This window comes from Falco naumanni, chromosome 7 (genome assembly GCF_017639655.2).
Source record: "Falco naumanni isolate bFalNau1 chromosome 7, bFalNau1.pat, whole genome shotgun sequence".
Taxonomy (NCBI): Eukaryota; Metazoa; Chordata; class Aves; order Falconiformes; family Falconidae; genus Falco; species Falco naumanni.
This window is the reverse complement of record NC_054060.1, coordinates 72,374,239-72,389,369: the sequence shown is the minus strand read 5'-3', so window position 1 is coordinate 72,389,369 and position 15,131 is coordinate 72,374,239. Positions and strand designations below refer to the sequence as shown.

Below are 15,131 nucleotides of genomic sequence, written 5' to 3'. Positions count from 1 at the left end.
TACCATATCAGATCATTTTAGATGCCAGGAAAATCAGTCTCTGCCCTAGTTTCAATAAGCATTTTGCCTTTACCTGTTTTTTCTTTGTCTCTGCAGCCTCTGTCTGTTATGTCAGGAAGCGATGGCTTCAGCCAGCCCTTTACATAGCAGTGCCAGCAGACTTTGTTTAAGGAGGCAAAAGTGACACATTCTGGTGCATTCAGCAAAGGAAGAAAACTGACTGTTCTCTCTGCTGTAGGAGGGGGAGAAGATGCTCCGTGAGAGGCATTATGCCCCTGAAGCCATTCAGTCCAGACTAGAAGAAATGGAAGAGCTGTGGGAGGAACTGCTAGCAAGTTGCCAGGATAAACAGGCCAAGCTGCAGGATGCTTACAAGGTATGTGCAGTGATGCCAGTGGCTGGGTCTTGGTGTCGCTTCCAGAGATGGCACAGCTGCCTTCTCTGTTACACATCTCATCTACGAGTGTGTCACTTTATACAATCAGACCTGATTCCTCAAGACCATTAGAGCAAAGAAACTAAGTATGGACTCATTGAATGGAATTGGCAGGAGAACTGGAGATCCCTATGGAGGGAAAAGGATTTGTAGGCTGTGGTCTGTTCTGCTTTCTGCTGCTGGTTTAGATCAGGATTCCAGAGAGGGATACTGAGGGAAAATGTATTCATTGAAATATGTCAACTCTCTGCATCTATCCCAATGGCATCTTTTCTCCAACACACTGAGAAGGAAGCCCACAGCTGCTTTTCATTCTTCTGGCTCCAGGCACATGACTACTCATGCCTACAAGTTTTGCATGGGCTGTCAGACTCTCTTTGGGTGTAAAATAGAGCTCTCCCTTTTAAATGGCTTCCTTTTAAGGTACTGTGCCCATCATTTTTATTTGTGCAACACAAGATTAGCTCTTGATGTTCTTTACATCTGTTCTTGTGTTCACTGACTGAATTCCCTTCTTCATTTGAACGACCGTCATATCTGGGAAGGGTTCACTGAGCACTGGGAAGCTTCTCTGTGTTTGTGTGTAATTCTTACTGGAACTGGCCAAGACTTTTATATCATATTGTTTGTCCTAAAGGTTTAAACGACGTTTTCTTCTTGCTTGTCCTCAGGGCCTTTATTTTCAGCGAAGTTTAGAGGATATGGAGAAATGGTTGGAAGATGTGGAAAATGAGTTGAAAGCACCATACAGTAGCAGTGATCTGGTGGTTTTGAACAGTCATTTGAAGAAACAAGAGGAACTGGAGGAAGATATTGCTGGACATAGGGACCGGCTGCAAGAGCTTGTGGACACAGCTCAGCAGTTCCAGAAGGAGAAACATTTCCTTGCTGATGAACTAGAAGAGAAAGTGGATCAGCTGGTGCAGAGGTGTGTGTCTGGCCTGTCTCCTGCCATCTTCTTCCTACTTCTGTCAGCCTTTTTCTTCCCTGCATATTTTTTTCTTTCCTTCTCTACATCGTACTGAAAAGAACATTTTGCATTCATTCCTTATTAATTTGTGGTCCTCATTGGGTTCCCTTTAAAACCTGCAGATACAAAAGTCTACGTGATCCCCTGCAGGAGAGGCGTGGGAGTCTGGAGGCAAGCAGGCTTCAGTACCAGCTCTTCCGAGATGTTGATGAGGAGTTGGCCTGGGTTCATGAGAAGCTCCCCATGGCTTCCTCGAGGGATTATGGACAATCCCTGGCAACTGTTCAGAGTCTACAAGAAAAGCACCAGGTAATTTCCTGTGAGAACCATTATCAGTCTTTAGAATTAAAGCCAGAACATGGTATTCAGTTTGCCTCTGGCGAACTTCATCTGCTGTGCTTCGGCTAACAGGAGGCATGGTGCCGGGGGCTCTTACCCATGTCTAACAGTAATGATGTATTTTGAAGGATATGTCCATGACCTGGCAACGTGAGGGATTCTGTGCTGCTTATCATTGCAGTGGTGAGGGTACCACACCATATGCTTTTCAGTGGACGCATGGGCTCTTTCTGTGAACTGAGCTCAGAACCTGGCCTTTGCAACACAAAATAGATTTTACAAACCATTGTGCATGCTGTCCTAGCTTCTTTGAGCAAGAGATGTCCTAAAAAATATTCTTTGAAACTCACTAAGTACATCCAAGCAAGTTCATTGCTTAGATGTCTCAGGATGAGCTCCCATGAAAACATCTTTCCCCCAAACCCTTTCTGCTCTGAAGGGAGGGAGTTAACAGGATATTATGGTGATCCTTAGCCCACCTTCATTCCAGTGGTAGCTTTCAAGATAGCTAGCTGCTGGATTATTTCACAATATTCAGATGGGCCACCAGAGGAAGGAGTGCCCGGAACACTGTCATCTCAAATACCAGTTGAAAGGTAGGAAAAAAAGAAAAAAATTCCTGCTAAAAGTTTGCCGTAGCTATTGGTATTTAATGTTAGCAAATGACAGCCCATTTAAGTGCCAGGTCAGGTTCCTCTGGGGAAAATCTGTGCCATCTGCAATAGAGCTGGGAAAGACAGGAGATCTTACAAAGTGGGAGTATGTATGAGATATATATGCATATATATATATATACAGAGAGAGAGAGAGTGTAATCCCAAGTATATTCATTTATCCCAGGTGTACTCACAATTTAATGAAGAATTATAGAATGTTTTTAAATGCATCTTTCAGAATATTCCTAAGTGAGACCCATAGGTATATTCTGAATAGTTTGCACTTTCTTAGATATAATTCTCATACTTGTAAAAATTCTGTATTTAAGAAAGATGCAGTTGATGACTTTGACATTAGTAAGAGCAAAAAGCTTGCTTTATCATGATAAAAGGTATAAATTATGAGTTGATTGACATGGTAGGGAAGTAATGAGGTTCACAGAAGAAAGGAATGTTTGAGCTGAATTAATCTGAGAAAATATTTGGGATAACTGAAAAAACAGTGGAGGTACTGCTTTAGGCTGCAATTATCTTTGGGTTAATTGGCAAGGTCTCAAAATATTTCAGTGAACTGTGAGAATGGGAGGTATAGACCGTAATACCAGTGCATGATAAAATGCCAATTCTTCCTGCCATTTTGCTTATTTTCCCAGAAGCAGGATTAAAATATAAGCTTTGAATTCTCGACCTCTTAGTAGCTAGAGTCTCTACATCTTTTTTTTTTTTTTTTTTTCTTCCTAAATGTTGGCTTACAGGCAAACAAATGTCAGAGGTAACACAACAGTCAAGAATTGAATATACTGTTAGTTCCACCTTCAGTTGTTTGTCTTAATGAGCCAGATTTGCAAAATTCAGTCCTTGGTTTGTTACCACAAAAGAGATTGTGTATGAAATGTATCATACTAAAAAAAAAAACAACAAAGCAAACCCCCAAAACTTTCTTGCAAAATTGCATTTACATACAAATACAATATGCATATTCACAGCTGCTTGGCTTGGAACAGTTTTGCCCTCATTCCCCTCTCCCCTGTTGTTCTTTTTTTAAAAATCTCTGTTGTTAGAAATGAAGTACTGTGAATGCATGTTCCTAAATGTTCAACTGCAAAGTTGTTCTTCCTGCTGCTAGTTTATTATTAATACACAGTACAAGATGTTTTATAATCTTTGCCACTGGGTTCCATTCTGCTGGGGTCAGATACAGTGTCACTTTTCAACAACATAGTGCCTGTCTTGAAATTAATAGGGGGAAGTTAAAGGCAAGATTAGAATCTGAGCTCTTTTCCCGCCAAGTCTGATACTTAAGTTGAAAAAGCAGCTCCTCTCCTGAGAGAGGGTGTCTCTTCTACATTAACACAGCACTGCAGTCTAACTGCCTGTTTCATAGCTATGAAAACAAACAGAACAATTAAAAAAAAAAGGTGGGGTTTGTGCTCAAGGTGCTCAGGCATAGTTAGCCATGGAATGCACGTCCATCCACAGAGAATTTGATGTCACAGTCCTTGCCCACCAGGCAAACACCCTATGGTTTTAAAATCTACCAATCTTCAGAAATTAATTTCAACTAAAATCTGTGAGAACTGGCTCAGGCAGTTTTATTCTCTCCGTGTCCTCTTGGCTGCCTGGTGGTATGTGTATCCACCGTGTTCGCAATGGCTGTTGTGCAAAGCTGCATCTTCTACGAAGGCACTGGGAAGTGATAAATACCGATGAGCAAGTGAATTGATGGTTCTTCCCTAGACACATTTTAATTCAAGAAACATTGTGTAATGGGGTGCAGTGGGTATATTCCGGAATCCACAGATAAGAAGTTTGTGGTTAGAACCTCTTCCTTCCACACTCTGAGGTGGGTGCACACCAAGGTCCAGACTTCAAGGCTTTACTTGATCTCTGATCACTCCTTCACCCCCAAAACCTCCTCCAGTCTGTGTTGAACATTGACTCAGACTTTGCACCACTGACCCATCTTTGTGTATGGAAAACAAATTAATAACGGAATTACATGACCACATTATTTGGTATAAAAATCTTTATAGCTTTTTTTTTTTTTTTTTTTTTTTGTCTTGTCATTTTACTCTTTACTCTTTACAGAATTTGGAGAATGAGATAAGTAGCCGGGATGCTTTGACCAAAGCAGTGCTCAGTACAGGACAGAAACTGGTAAGGGGAGGCCACTCAGCCTCTCGCAAGATTATGGAGCGTCTGAAGGAGCTCGAGACTTCGGTAGAAACCTTGAAGGCAGAGGCTCAAGAGAGGAGACAGCGACTCATGCAGTCATATGAGGCCCACCTCTTCCTGAATGAGGTAAAGATGGTTTCCGAGACATTTATTTTGGTCTTTCTTTGCTTAAAAGAATCAACATCCTTATTGTTCAGTGGATGCAAGTGCTGAGATCAGAGCAGAATTCATACTGTTCATATCTGGTAAATATGAATACAGTGGAGGGGTAACATTTATGTTTCCAACTAACTGCAGTGAGGGATAACTTCTGCGTTCTGGGTAGAGATTTTTTCAAATAGCGTCTGCTAGATTGCCCTGCAGGAAGGCACCTAAGCTGCTGTCTGTTTTCACTGATGTGTCTATTTGGGCACCACTGCTTTCCAGTTTTCTTTGTCTTGAGCTAAATCACAGCTATGATGTACAGGCTCATCCCGGTGTTTTATGCAGCTTCTGGAGGTGGAGGCATGGTTGGCAGAGAGGAGCTTCATTCTGGAGATCTCCGATCATGGGAAGAATGAAGAATCCACACAAGCTTTACTTCGTAAACTTGAAGCTACCAAGTTGGACATGGATGGTTTCAGGCCCCGGATTGAGAAAGTACAGGAGACGGGTGCCAGCTTAATAAACAAAGACAGCCCGGAGAGGTAGGAAAGTGAAAACAGACTTCTGCTCCAGGTCTAATGGAAATGCCCAGAGAAGGCATGTACGGAAAAGTTCAACCGTCAGTAGCTGTTTGACGGCTCATTCACAAATATGACTTCAGGGGACATCAGCCCCTCCTTCACCACCTTCACACACACTCAGGCCCTCAAAAGCTTGATGATTGTTTTCATGACTGTTGTTTTTTAACAAAACACCAATTAGTGCAGATCATCATCTTTGTCCATTGTCTATTCCCAGGAGCTGTCATCTAGTTCTCATTTACCATAAAGGTTCAAAAACAACTGGGCTTGGGAAATGAAATGTGTTTTTTTGAATGACGTTTTTGACAGTTTGCTGGTTTTCATTGCCAGTTTGCTTTTAGACCTGGGGAGAAGGAAGTGAAAAAAGCAGCCGTTCTTACGACATACTTTAATTTCCTAAACTAGCTGATTTTAACAGCTTGGCATAACTCACTCCATGATGTTATATAGTTACTTCTGTATTTTGAAGGTGTTGCAAATTCAACCTGTCAGAAAAGACAGTGTTCAAAAAAAGCCAGTAAAACAAAGGCATATTCTGATTCTTGTTCTCTGCAGTCCAGCCATACTTTCAAAGCTCCAGAGGATCCTAGCAGACTATCAGTCTCTCCTACAGAAGGCTGAGACCCAGAGAAAACGCCTGCAAGAAGAATTCCAGCTCTATCAGTTTGAAAGAGAATTCCAGCTGGTGGAGGCATGGCTTTCCAGTAAACAGTCTGTAGCAGAGTCTGATAACTATGGGCAGGACTTAGATGATGTTGAGGTAAAAGAAAATAAAAGGTATTGTATGTATTGTGTGGCAAAGTGGGAATATATTTGCTGCGATTTTTGTGTAGCTGCTGACAGCGACTCATGTTACAGTGACAAAAGCTAAGCTAACCAGTTATCTCTGCAGCAAGAACACAGACTTTTTTCTGTCTACTTATACAGGACTCTGAGGTAGCATCCTCCAACAGAAGAAGTAGGTGCATCAGAAGGTTAGCTTTTTCTTAGGATAAGGTGAGGTCACCACACTGCTGGCCCTGATTATAAATTTGACAGGGCCTAAAAAATTTGACAAGACCAAAGCCATGGTCTGGTAACGATTTCAGTGGAAAAACACTGGGATGCAGCATTCACACTTTGAGCTGCTGATTTAAAGGACAATTTCTCCTCAGGGCGCACAGATAGGTATAATTCATCGTGTCCACTCCTCAACTGCTGCTGCATATGTGGACAGCCAAACAGGTTGTGTTTCTTAGCTTTTGATCTGGGTGGCATCTGCTTGTCAGGACGTGATTTTTCTTTGAGACATAAATTGTTAAATGATCAAGACAACAGATGCTTTCTTCTGACTCCACATCGTCTGAGTTGATCAAGTTACTTGCACTTGTAGACTGCAATACACAGCTTTTGTGTACAGAGAAAGTAATTCCTTTTGCCTCTCTCATAGATGTAAGCAGAAATTCCTGTGTCTAAGTCTGTGTCCCCATCTATCCTGCAGGTGCTGGAGAAAAAGTTTAAAGATTTTGTAAATGAGGTGAAGCCTCTGGGTCACCCCAAAGTTGTCTCCTTAAATGAATTAGCATCTAAACTAGAGAAGGAGGGCCACAGCAAGGTGGACATTATCCAGAAGAGAACAAAGCAAATCAATGAGATGTGGGAGAAACTGTGCCATGACATCCAGACAAGGACAGAGGTAGGAAATACATGAAAAACTGGGCCATTGAATTCCCTACAGTTTCCCATGTCCTTTTTCCTTTTGCAGAACAGTGTACAGCTCATGTTGAAACACAGGGTTTATAAGAGCAGCAGGTGTATTCTATTCTGTTCTTTCTTGATCCATTTGCCTTTATAGCCACTGCTTACATTGGCTGCTTTACTGAACTTCTTCAGCTTATTAAACAAGATGAAAGCTCTCCAGATTTTTTTTGCTGAGTTATTTTAAGTCAAAGAAGGGGTGTGGGAGAGAAGGTGATAGAGGACACAAAGCCAAAACCTCTACCTTTTGGCAGCAGTTAGCTGTTAAATCAGTTCACCCCCTCTTGTGAAACTGCAGTCACAAACGTGTTTGGAAAAGCAGAGAGAACACACAGAACTCAGCATTTTTACTTGCTTTAAAGAGAACTTAAAATGTCAGATGCCCTCAACTCTTTTCTTCATTCTTCACTACTGTTACTTACACATTTTGCTTATGAAGTAGCTCAAGCCCACTATTGTCTGTTAGCAGCAGTAAAGCCATTGCAATTGTTAATATATAGTTTGAATGTAAAATAGCATTGGAACATTTTTCAATCCTCTCATTTCAGAACACCTAATTTCCACTTAACTCCTCCTACTTTCACTGTTTGTAGTGTAGGCCTCTATTCCAAGCAAGGTTTTTGGACACTTTCTATAGCTGAGAGCTTTACCTTTAGAGGGTAATGCATGCTCTCCATCTTGACCATTCATTTATGTAGGGATAAATTGTTCTTTGGAGACAACTGTATCTTTCCATTTCGAACAGAACTTGGAGAAATCAGGCTAACTTGAGTGCCTCACTTTCAGATGACAATTGGGAAGGGGTTTTTCTCCTGCTTTTGTTCAGTCTGTACTGCATTAGGACATACTAGGGTTGCCCTTTTTTATGCTGCAGACATGATATATAGTATTACAATTACATTGTTTCTTTGTTCCAGAATCTAAGAGCAGCCCAGCAAGTTCACCGGTATGATCGCGATGTGGATGAAGTAAAGGGCTGGATGCAGGAGAAAGAGGCAGTGGTGGATATAGAAGATTATGGATACGATCTTCCAGGTGTACAGACACTTCTCAGCCAGCTTGAGGGTGTAGAGGTAAGGGGATCTGTCATGAAGCAGTGGCAGAAAAGCATAAATGACAAAAAGAGGAGACTGACGCTTGATCTTAAATACCCTCAAGTCTTGCTTGCAGGCCAACAGAAGATAAATTTATTGCATCCTGAAATATTCTTTGTGCTTCACAGAAGCGTTTTTCCCCCCCCTGTTTATAATAATGTGGTTTTATATAATTAATACTTTTGCTTCCAAGGATGAGCTCTTCTAAAATTTATTCCAAATTGTTATTGTAATTGCAAAGGTGTCATCTGAACTACAAGAGACTTCAGTTCCACACTTTTCAAAATATTCAGTCGTATTTCCAGCCTCTGTGCAGCCAGTGACTAGAAAACATGGACCATCTTTAAAATCTGCTTTTGGTAGACATAAGTAGTGACTTGCACTTACAATCCATTCTGTCTGTTCCAGAGAGATCTAGGAGCCATCATGAAAGAGCTGGAACGGATTCGGGGAGAGGCTTGGCACCTCAGCCGCACATACCCTCAAGTCAAGGAAAACATCATGGAGAGACTCACAGATGCAGAGGAGTGCTGGGAAAACCTGGACAAGAAGTTTCTGCAGAGGAAGGCAAGACTGAGCCAGGCAGAACAAGTCCAGCTCTACTTCAATGACTGCAGGGAGCTGACGTACGTGTTGGCTCCTCGAGTTTGGCAGTGGGCCGTATTTCTTGTCTTTCCCATATAGGATTCTCTAAATTACACCTGTCAGTTATTTGACTCCTGTCCCAGGTGCTCTGCAACTTGTAAATCCCTTTGGATACATGGCATCTTCTCAACAGCACACTTTCACAACACATCAGAGGTGACCATGCCACTCGCACTTCAGCACAGCGTGCATGACAAACCCACATTTTTAGACTATTTCCTAGGCAGTCTTGGAGAGTTCAGTCGCTCTGGATAGCTTGGGTAGTCTCACAGTTCCAATTGGAAACATGTTGGTTCTGTAGGAAGATGGGGGAGTCTCGGCTAGGTAGCCAGGTAATTTGTACACCTGCACAGACGCCAGTGCCTGTTTTTCTCAGATTCAAAGCAACTACATTAAAGATAACCTTCTAGAATAGGTTAGCACTTGCTCAAGTGCTGAAAGTGTTTTGCCACATGTATTTAATGCCATTGCCTATATGCATACGCTCTTCTGTCCATTCTTACTAGGGGTTAGGTTTCTGCAAGAATTGAGTTGCTGGGAAATTCCATGGCATGTTTTTTTTCCTTTTTTGGTCCGAATTAGAACAAAATGCTGAATGTTTAAAGCATCTACAAAACACGGTTTTTAAAAAAAGATACGTTGAGCTAAACATCTCATTTTGTTTAAATCAATCATGCCAGAGTATCTATAAAGAGAGATCTAATGTAAAAATTGAAATAACTAATGGAAATACGCTATACTCAGTGGCAGACCAACATTAAAACATTATATTTTATCATTTTAATGTCCTTTTCTTCAAAAATGTATCATTTTTGATGGAATTTGTGTTTTTAAATAGGATTACTCACAGAAGAAATATGGACGTTTTTCATTCACTGTAGTTAATGAAAGAGTTAAGCCATGACACGAATAGAAATACAAAGACAGTGAAGTGGTTACCTCTGACTATTGGACATTTACCATGTGAGGGGATAGATTCTCAGCTCAGGTAAATCGAGGTGCATTGGTTTATGCCAGCTGAGGCTCATGGAGTAGAAAATTTTCCTTAAAAAGTATCTACCACTATGCTTCTTTGCATGAGTGCGCTGTATGCATATGAGGTACTTTCACGCACGGTGATAAAGTCAGGTGGACATCTGAAAGTCTCCGTGTCCCCGTACTATGTATAAAAGTACTGCGAGTGCGTACAGCCTAGGCACCTGCTGTTAAGGTTCTTGCTGAGGATCTGAATGTACAATGTATGTAGAGATGCTGCAGCTGCCTTTCTAACAGGCTATGTATTGAAACAGCACCGGGAATATTGTATCGGGTCATCGAAGTCCATAGATGCGTGAGTGAACCTTGATCAATTTATTTGAATGTTTGTCTTTCATGTGCAAATAAAAGACTGTACAAATGTATCCACAGCCGTGGGAGGTGGGCGTTCCTGAGTACACAGCAGACTCGTTTTTTACCCTTTTTGTCTCTATTCTGTAGGGCCTGGGCCAATGAGATGCACGCAGTAGTGATGTCTGAGGAACTGGCAAATGATGTCCTGGGAGCTGAACTGCTTATCAAGCGTCATGAGGAATACAAGCGTGAGATAGAGAAACAGTGGCTAAAATACGAAGAAATGCAGCGGGCAGGAGGTGACCTGATGAAGAATGGACATTTCATGTCTGTGGAGGTGTGTTGATGAGTTAAATATTTTACAAACGAGTGAACACAGACGACATTAAACAGGCAGGAGTTGCAGCTGTGTCTGTCTTTCAAAATAAAACAACTGAACAGGACTGTCAGATTCTCTGTTGTTAAAAGCTGTGGACTTCGTTTGACATGTAGAAAAATAATACACCTTTTAAAGTTCTTAGTGCTCTAAAAACTGATTTTGAAGCTGACCATAGAAGAACAGTCACTGCTCGGCGAGGTGGGTAGGTATCGCTATTCCACAGAAAAGATGTGCCTCATAAATGAGATTTTAGCATTTAGTTAACCAAGACTTAAGACAAAATGCATCACAATGCAATCAGCTAGAGGATGCAGTGATGTCCCCAAGTACACCAGAAGATATGTAATTCTTCAGAAATGTTATAGAGCCAAAAGAGCAGGATTGTTAACGTTTCTGTGATCCCAGTTGTCTGTGTGCTTTTAGACTTTGACCTTTGCAGTGGTCCCAAGCTTGTCTCGGTATTGTGTGTAGATTCAGAGATAACACCATCAAAAACATCTCCAGAATTTATGCAAAATTACTGTGTTGTAGAAAGAATTAGAGAACTGTACACAGTTTAAGACTCTCCATTGTTATAAATGGATGTATTTGTTGAATCTGCTGGTTCTCACTAGTTCCATGATACAAATTGCCTGGGTATAAAGCTTCATCATGGGAAAGCATATCGCAGGATATTGGTCATACAGTATGTGGAATATGCATACAATTATAATATATGGCTATACAACATACAGGCTAAATGAATGCAAGTAAGAAAAATGAGAACTCAGACATCCTTCCTAAACTACGTTAACACCACAAAGTTATCTAGAGGTGATTTTCTGGATCATGAGGGCAGATTACACACTAGTTGGCTGCCACCTGAAAATCTGGTTGGGTTTTTCACCTCCCGGCACTGCAAATGTTATTTTTCTAGATTGAAGAAAAACTGTTAGAGCTGTTAGAGCTGATGAAGAAGGTAAAGGACGGCTGGGACATGAGGAAAGAGTTATATGAAGAAAACTGGGAGGTTCAATTGCTCCGCAGAGAGCTAGAACAAGCAGAAGCATGGCTGGCTGCCAAGGAGGGCTTTCTTTCAGATCCTAGCTGTGGGGTGAGTAACAACAGTGCAATGCTATTGAATTGCCTCTTCGCATACACAGTCCGCTTGGAGCATGTGTCGGCTTAGGCCTGAAGTTAATCACAATCTAAACAGCAACGCACCCTTGAGACGCCAAGGGGCAGGAGCTCTGTCCTCTTACAGAATGAGCCCAGGACAGTTGTTGCGTTTTACATGGTGATGGGCTGTAGGAGGCGGTGGCTTCCAGGGTGTGGTAGAAGGCTGGGGGAGATTTCCAGACCATTTTTTCATGTAATAACTGGCAGAAGGTTCGGTTTTCCCTGCCCTGTCATGCTGAGTGCTTGTTTTGAAAAGAAAAAGGGTTTTTTCCCTGTCTCGTGTCGGGCAGTAGAATGTTTTGCACAGATGGCTTGATAGCTAGCTTGTAAATTCCTATTTAAACACCAGCATCCGTAGTTTTGTTTTTTTCTCGTTGTTGACTGTTTTCTGATGGTTTGTAAGATGGTGGTGTGGTTTAACCCCACAGGCAGCTAAACACCACACAGCTGCTCGCTCGCTTCCCCCCTGGTGGGATGGGGGAGAGAATCAGAAAGGTGAGAAAATGCATGGGTTGAGGTAAAGACAATTTAATAAGTAAAGCAAAAGCTACCCCTGCAAGCGAAGCAAAACAAGGAATTTGCTCACTACTTCCCACTGGCAGGCAGGTGTTCAGCCATCCCCAGGAAAGCAGGACTCCATCATGTGTAGTGGTTACTTGGGGAGACAAACATCACCACTTTGAACATTTCCCCCCTTCCTTCCTCTTCCCCAGCTTTATACGCTGGGCACGATATCGTATGGTATGTAACATCCTTTGGGTCTGTTCAGGTCAGCTGTCCCGGCTGTGTCCCCCCTCCCCCCCAACTCCTTGTGCCCCACAGCCTGCTCGCTGTGGGGTGGGGGGACAGGCAGAAAAGGCCTTGACTCTGTGTAAGCGCCGCTCAGCGCTGCACAGCAGTAACAAAACCACCTCTGTGTTATCAACAGTTTTCGGCACAAATCCAAACCATAGACCCATACTAGCTACTACAAAGAAAATTAACTCTATCCCAGGCAAAACCAGGACAGATGGGAAAACAATGTCATAAATTCAAATATTGAAAACTATCAATTTCAGCAAAGAACAAGACAGAGGTTTAACGCATGTGTTGTAGGGCAGGAATAAACCCTATGCCTAGCACAAGCTGGAATCCAAGTACTTAATCTGTATGTAAACAGTTATAGTTGGAAGCTGGGGTATCAATGGCTTCACACAAAAATAAGGTTGTTATTTGAGCTCTTTTTTTCATGTATAGGAGACACTGCTGACCTTTTTTTTTTTTAAGTGTAAATTAAGATTTTTCACACACTACCAGGGGTTTAGACATCGAATTACAAAAATTTCAGCATCATCATTTGGCTAAATAGAATGGGAAAATCTGAAAATCTTAGACATAATCTCTTCTGATGGATTTCCGTATCTGATCGTTTTTCCATTCAGGACTCAGTGTCTGAAGTAGAGGAATTACTGATGAAACACCATGATTTTGAGAAGATGCTTGCAGCTCAGCAGGAGAAATTTGCTCAGCTCAGCAGGAAAACTAAGGTGAGAAGTAGAAAGTTGATGCAGAAGGTATGAGACAGGATGATGTGGGTCCCTGAATGTTTGGGGCTCAGTCACACCACGTGAGAATGAACTCCTGTGCTGAGGTGGAGTAAATGAGTAACCGGAGCTGAGATATTGCAGGTACGGCTCTCTTTCTCAGCTGTTCGACATGGATCGAAAGTGTCCAACTAGCTTGAAAAAGCTCTAGTGGAGAAGTGGAAGCTTTCTTCTTTCAGGAGCAGCAAAAAGGATGCGTAGTGCACATTGCTGTGTGAGAAACAGGGTGATCCCTTGCTACGTGGATGGAGAGTTGTGATTCATTCAGGGTTTCAGTAGGGAGAGCTGCAGCCTCCTGACAGTGCTGGAGGATAGCAAAGGGCTGAAAACAAAGGGAGGCCAAGGCAGAAATAAGCCTTTTTCCTCCTGGCATCAGAGTTCCGCAGTAGACTGTATTAAGTACCAGAAATATCTAGTCAGCCTCGCAGATGCTGTTTCAATAAGTTTTCAATTTTCCTGAAATACCCAGCAAAACATAGCTTATGTGTTTGGCCTTAGGTTAAAAATTAGTTTAGTTGAGCTGCCTTTTGTTCAGTGATTTGCAGATTGGCTAAATGAAGGGACAGAGGTCCTGCGCTCTAAAATCTTCCATGAGAACACCCCTGGATACTCGCTGTTCCTACGGCAAACTTAAAAGAAGCAGTGCCAGAGAAGAGTAGCATAGATTCTCTAGAGCTTATTAAAGACTGCCTCTAGAAAGCTTGGCAAGGGCAGGATTCACTGTATTTGTGATTAATTGCCATCAGTATTCATGGTTTGGGCAACAAAATAATGCTTAGCACATAGCAATTAAGATCAGTTCTAACTCTAAGGATGCCATCGGAGGTACAGGCCTTAAAATTCAATGCCAGGAGACAGTGTATTTGAAAAACTATCCCCGCTTAAAATAGAAATATCTTAGGTAAGTACCCATGAATGCAGTGCAGGTCATTTAAAAAAATGTAATAATTGTGTCCTGCAGAGGGAGATCAATCTTCTGAGACAAGTGGACACAGAAGAGAGTGAGCAGAAGGATAAAGGCAAAGTTGTACGGGTTCCCTCTCTGAAAAGAAAAACATCTGACAGAAGGAAAACACTGCCAAAACCGATAGAGATAGAGAGCACACCACCACTGCCGTCTGTGCCCTTACCCAGCCTGTCCCAGAGGGCCCCACTTGAAACTGTTTTCTCCCCTGTTGAAAAGTCTCCGTCAGCATTCCAGCAGGTCACTGCTGGGGGAGTCCCAGAAGCGCTGAGCCGCAGCAAAACAGGAATGAAAACTGAGAAGAGACCCAGTGAGATTATCGCTTTACCTACACCAGAGATGGTGAGCCCACAAGCTACATCTTCGGAAAGTCACAGTTCTTTAAGCTCTCCTTTATCTCCTGCTCCCATAAACCAGCAGTGCAGCAGCAGTTTGTCAGATTCATATGCCACAGGCCTTTCATCACCGCAGGAAAAAAGTGCTAAAGGCTCCTCTTTTTCCAGCCTGCAGTCAAAACTAATGGCAACTCCACCGGAGCCTGGCCAAAGGTCACTAGATAAATCACCAAACATACTGCTGTCTAACTCCTCTTGGGAGAGATTAGAGAACACATCTTCGGTAAGTCCCGGGGATTCCTGGCTCCCTCCTCATGGACCCGCTAGCCTGTACTAGTTCAAGCAAGGAAATACAGGAGGTTCCATGTGAAAGTCATAGATAGCATTATAACAGCGGGCATTGCAGTGGATGCAGTCATGGATCCAAACAGCAAGAGGCATTTTATATGCCTTTGTAGTTAATATGCTTTCCAAAAAGATGGTTGACTGAAGCAGCTAGGTATAGCTTAAAAGCATTTTAAATTGGCTCAGTTTTATAGCCTAGGTCCTGGCAACCGTATTGGTTTCTGTTTTTTCTTTCCCAAACTGGAGGATATTCATGCTGCT

At 42.3% G+C, this 15,131-nt stretch overlaps 1 protein-coding gene and 1 long non-coding RNA gene across 4 annotated transcripts in view; one reads left to right on the top strand and one right to left on the bottom strand.

The window, feature by feature from the left end:
- SPTBN5 (spectrin beta, non-erythrocytic 5) overlaps positions 1–15,131 on the top strand; it is a 101,667-nt gene that overhangs the window by 81,403 nt on the left and 5,133 nt on the right. For 2 of the 3 annotated variants that reach the window (XM_040599965.1, XM_040599966.1), the window contains 13 exons: positions 239–376; positions 1,108–1,364; positions 1,529–1,715; positions 4,490–4,702; positions 5,066–5,262; positions 5,857–6,061; positions 6,782–6,976; positions 7,956–8,111; positions 8,541–8,758; positions 10,254–10,443; positions 11,402–11,578; positions 13,065–13,169; positions 14,188–14,808. In XM_040599965.1, coding sequence (XP_040455899.1) covers positions 239–376; positions 1,108–1,364; positions 1,529–1,715; positions 4,490–4,702; positions 5,066–5,262; positions 5,857–6,061; positions 6,782–6,976; positions 7,956–8,111; positions 8,541–8,758; positions 10,254–10,443; positions 11,402–11,578; positions 13,065–13,169; positions 14,188–14,808 — 2,859 coding nt within the window. The remainder of the gene's footprint in view (positions 1–238; positions 377–1,107; positions 1,365–1,528; positions 1,716–4,489; positions 4,703–5,065; positions 5,263–5,856; positions 6,062–6,781; positions 6,977–7,955; positions 8,112–8,540; positions 8,759–10,253; positions 10,444–11,401; positions 11,579–13,064; positions 13,170–14,187; positions 14,809–15,131) is intronic. The other variant, XM_040599967.1, reaches the window with a different exon arrangement.
- On the bottom strand, positions 5,266–14,593 carry LOC121090982. The gene is made up of 3 exons (XR_005828796.1): positions 14,519–14,593; positions 12,230–12,298; positions 5,266–5,644 (listed from the first exon to the last, which is right to left on the bottom strand). It is a non-coding gene; the product is annotated as an uncharacterized LOC121090982 (long non-coding RNA).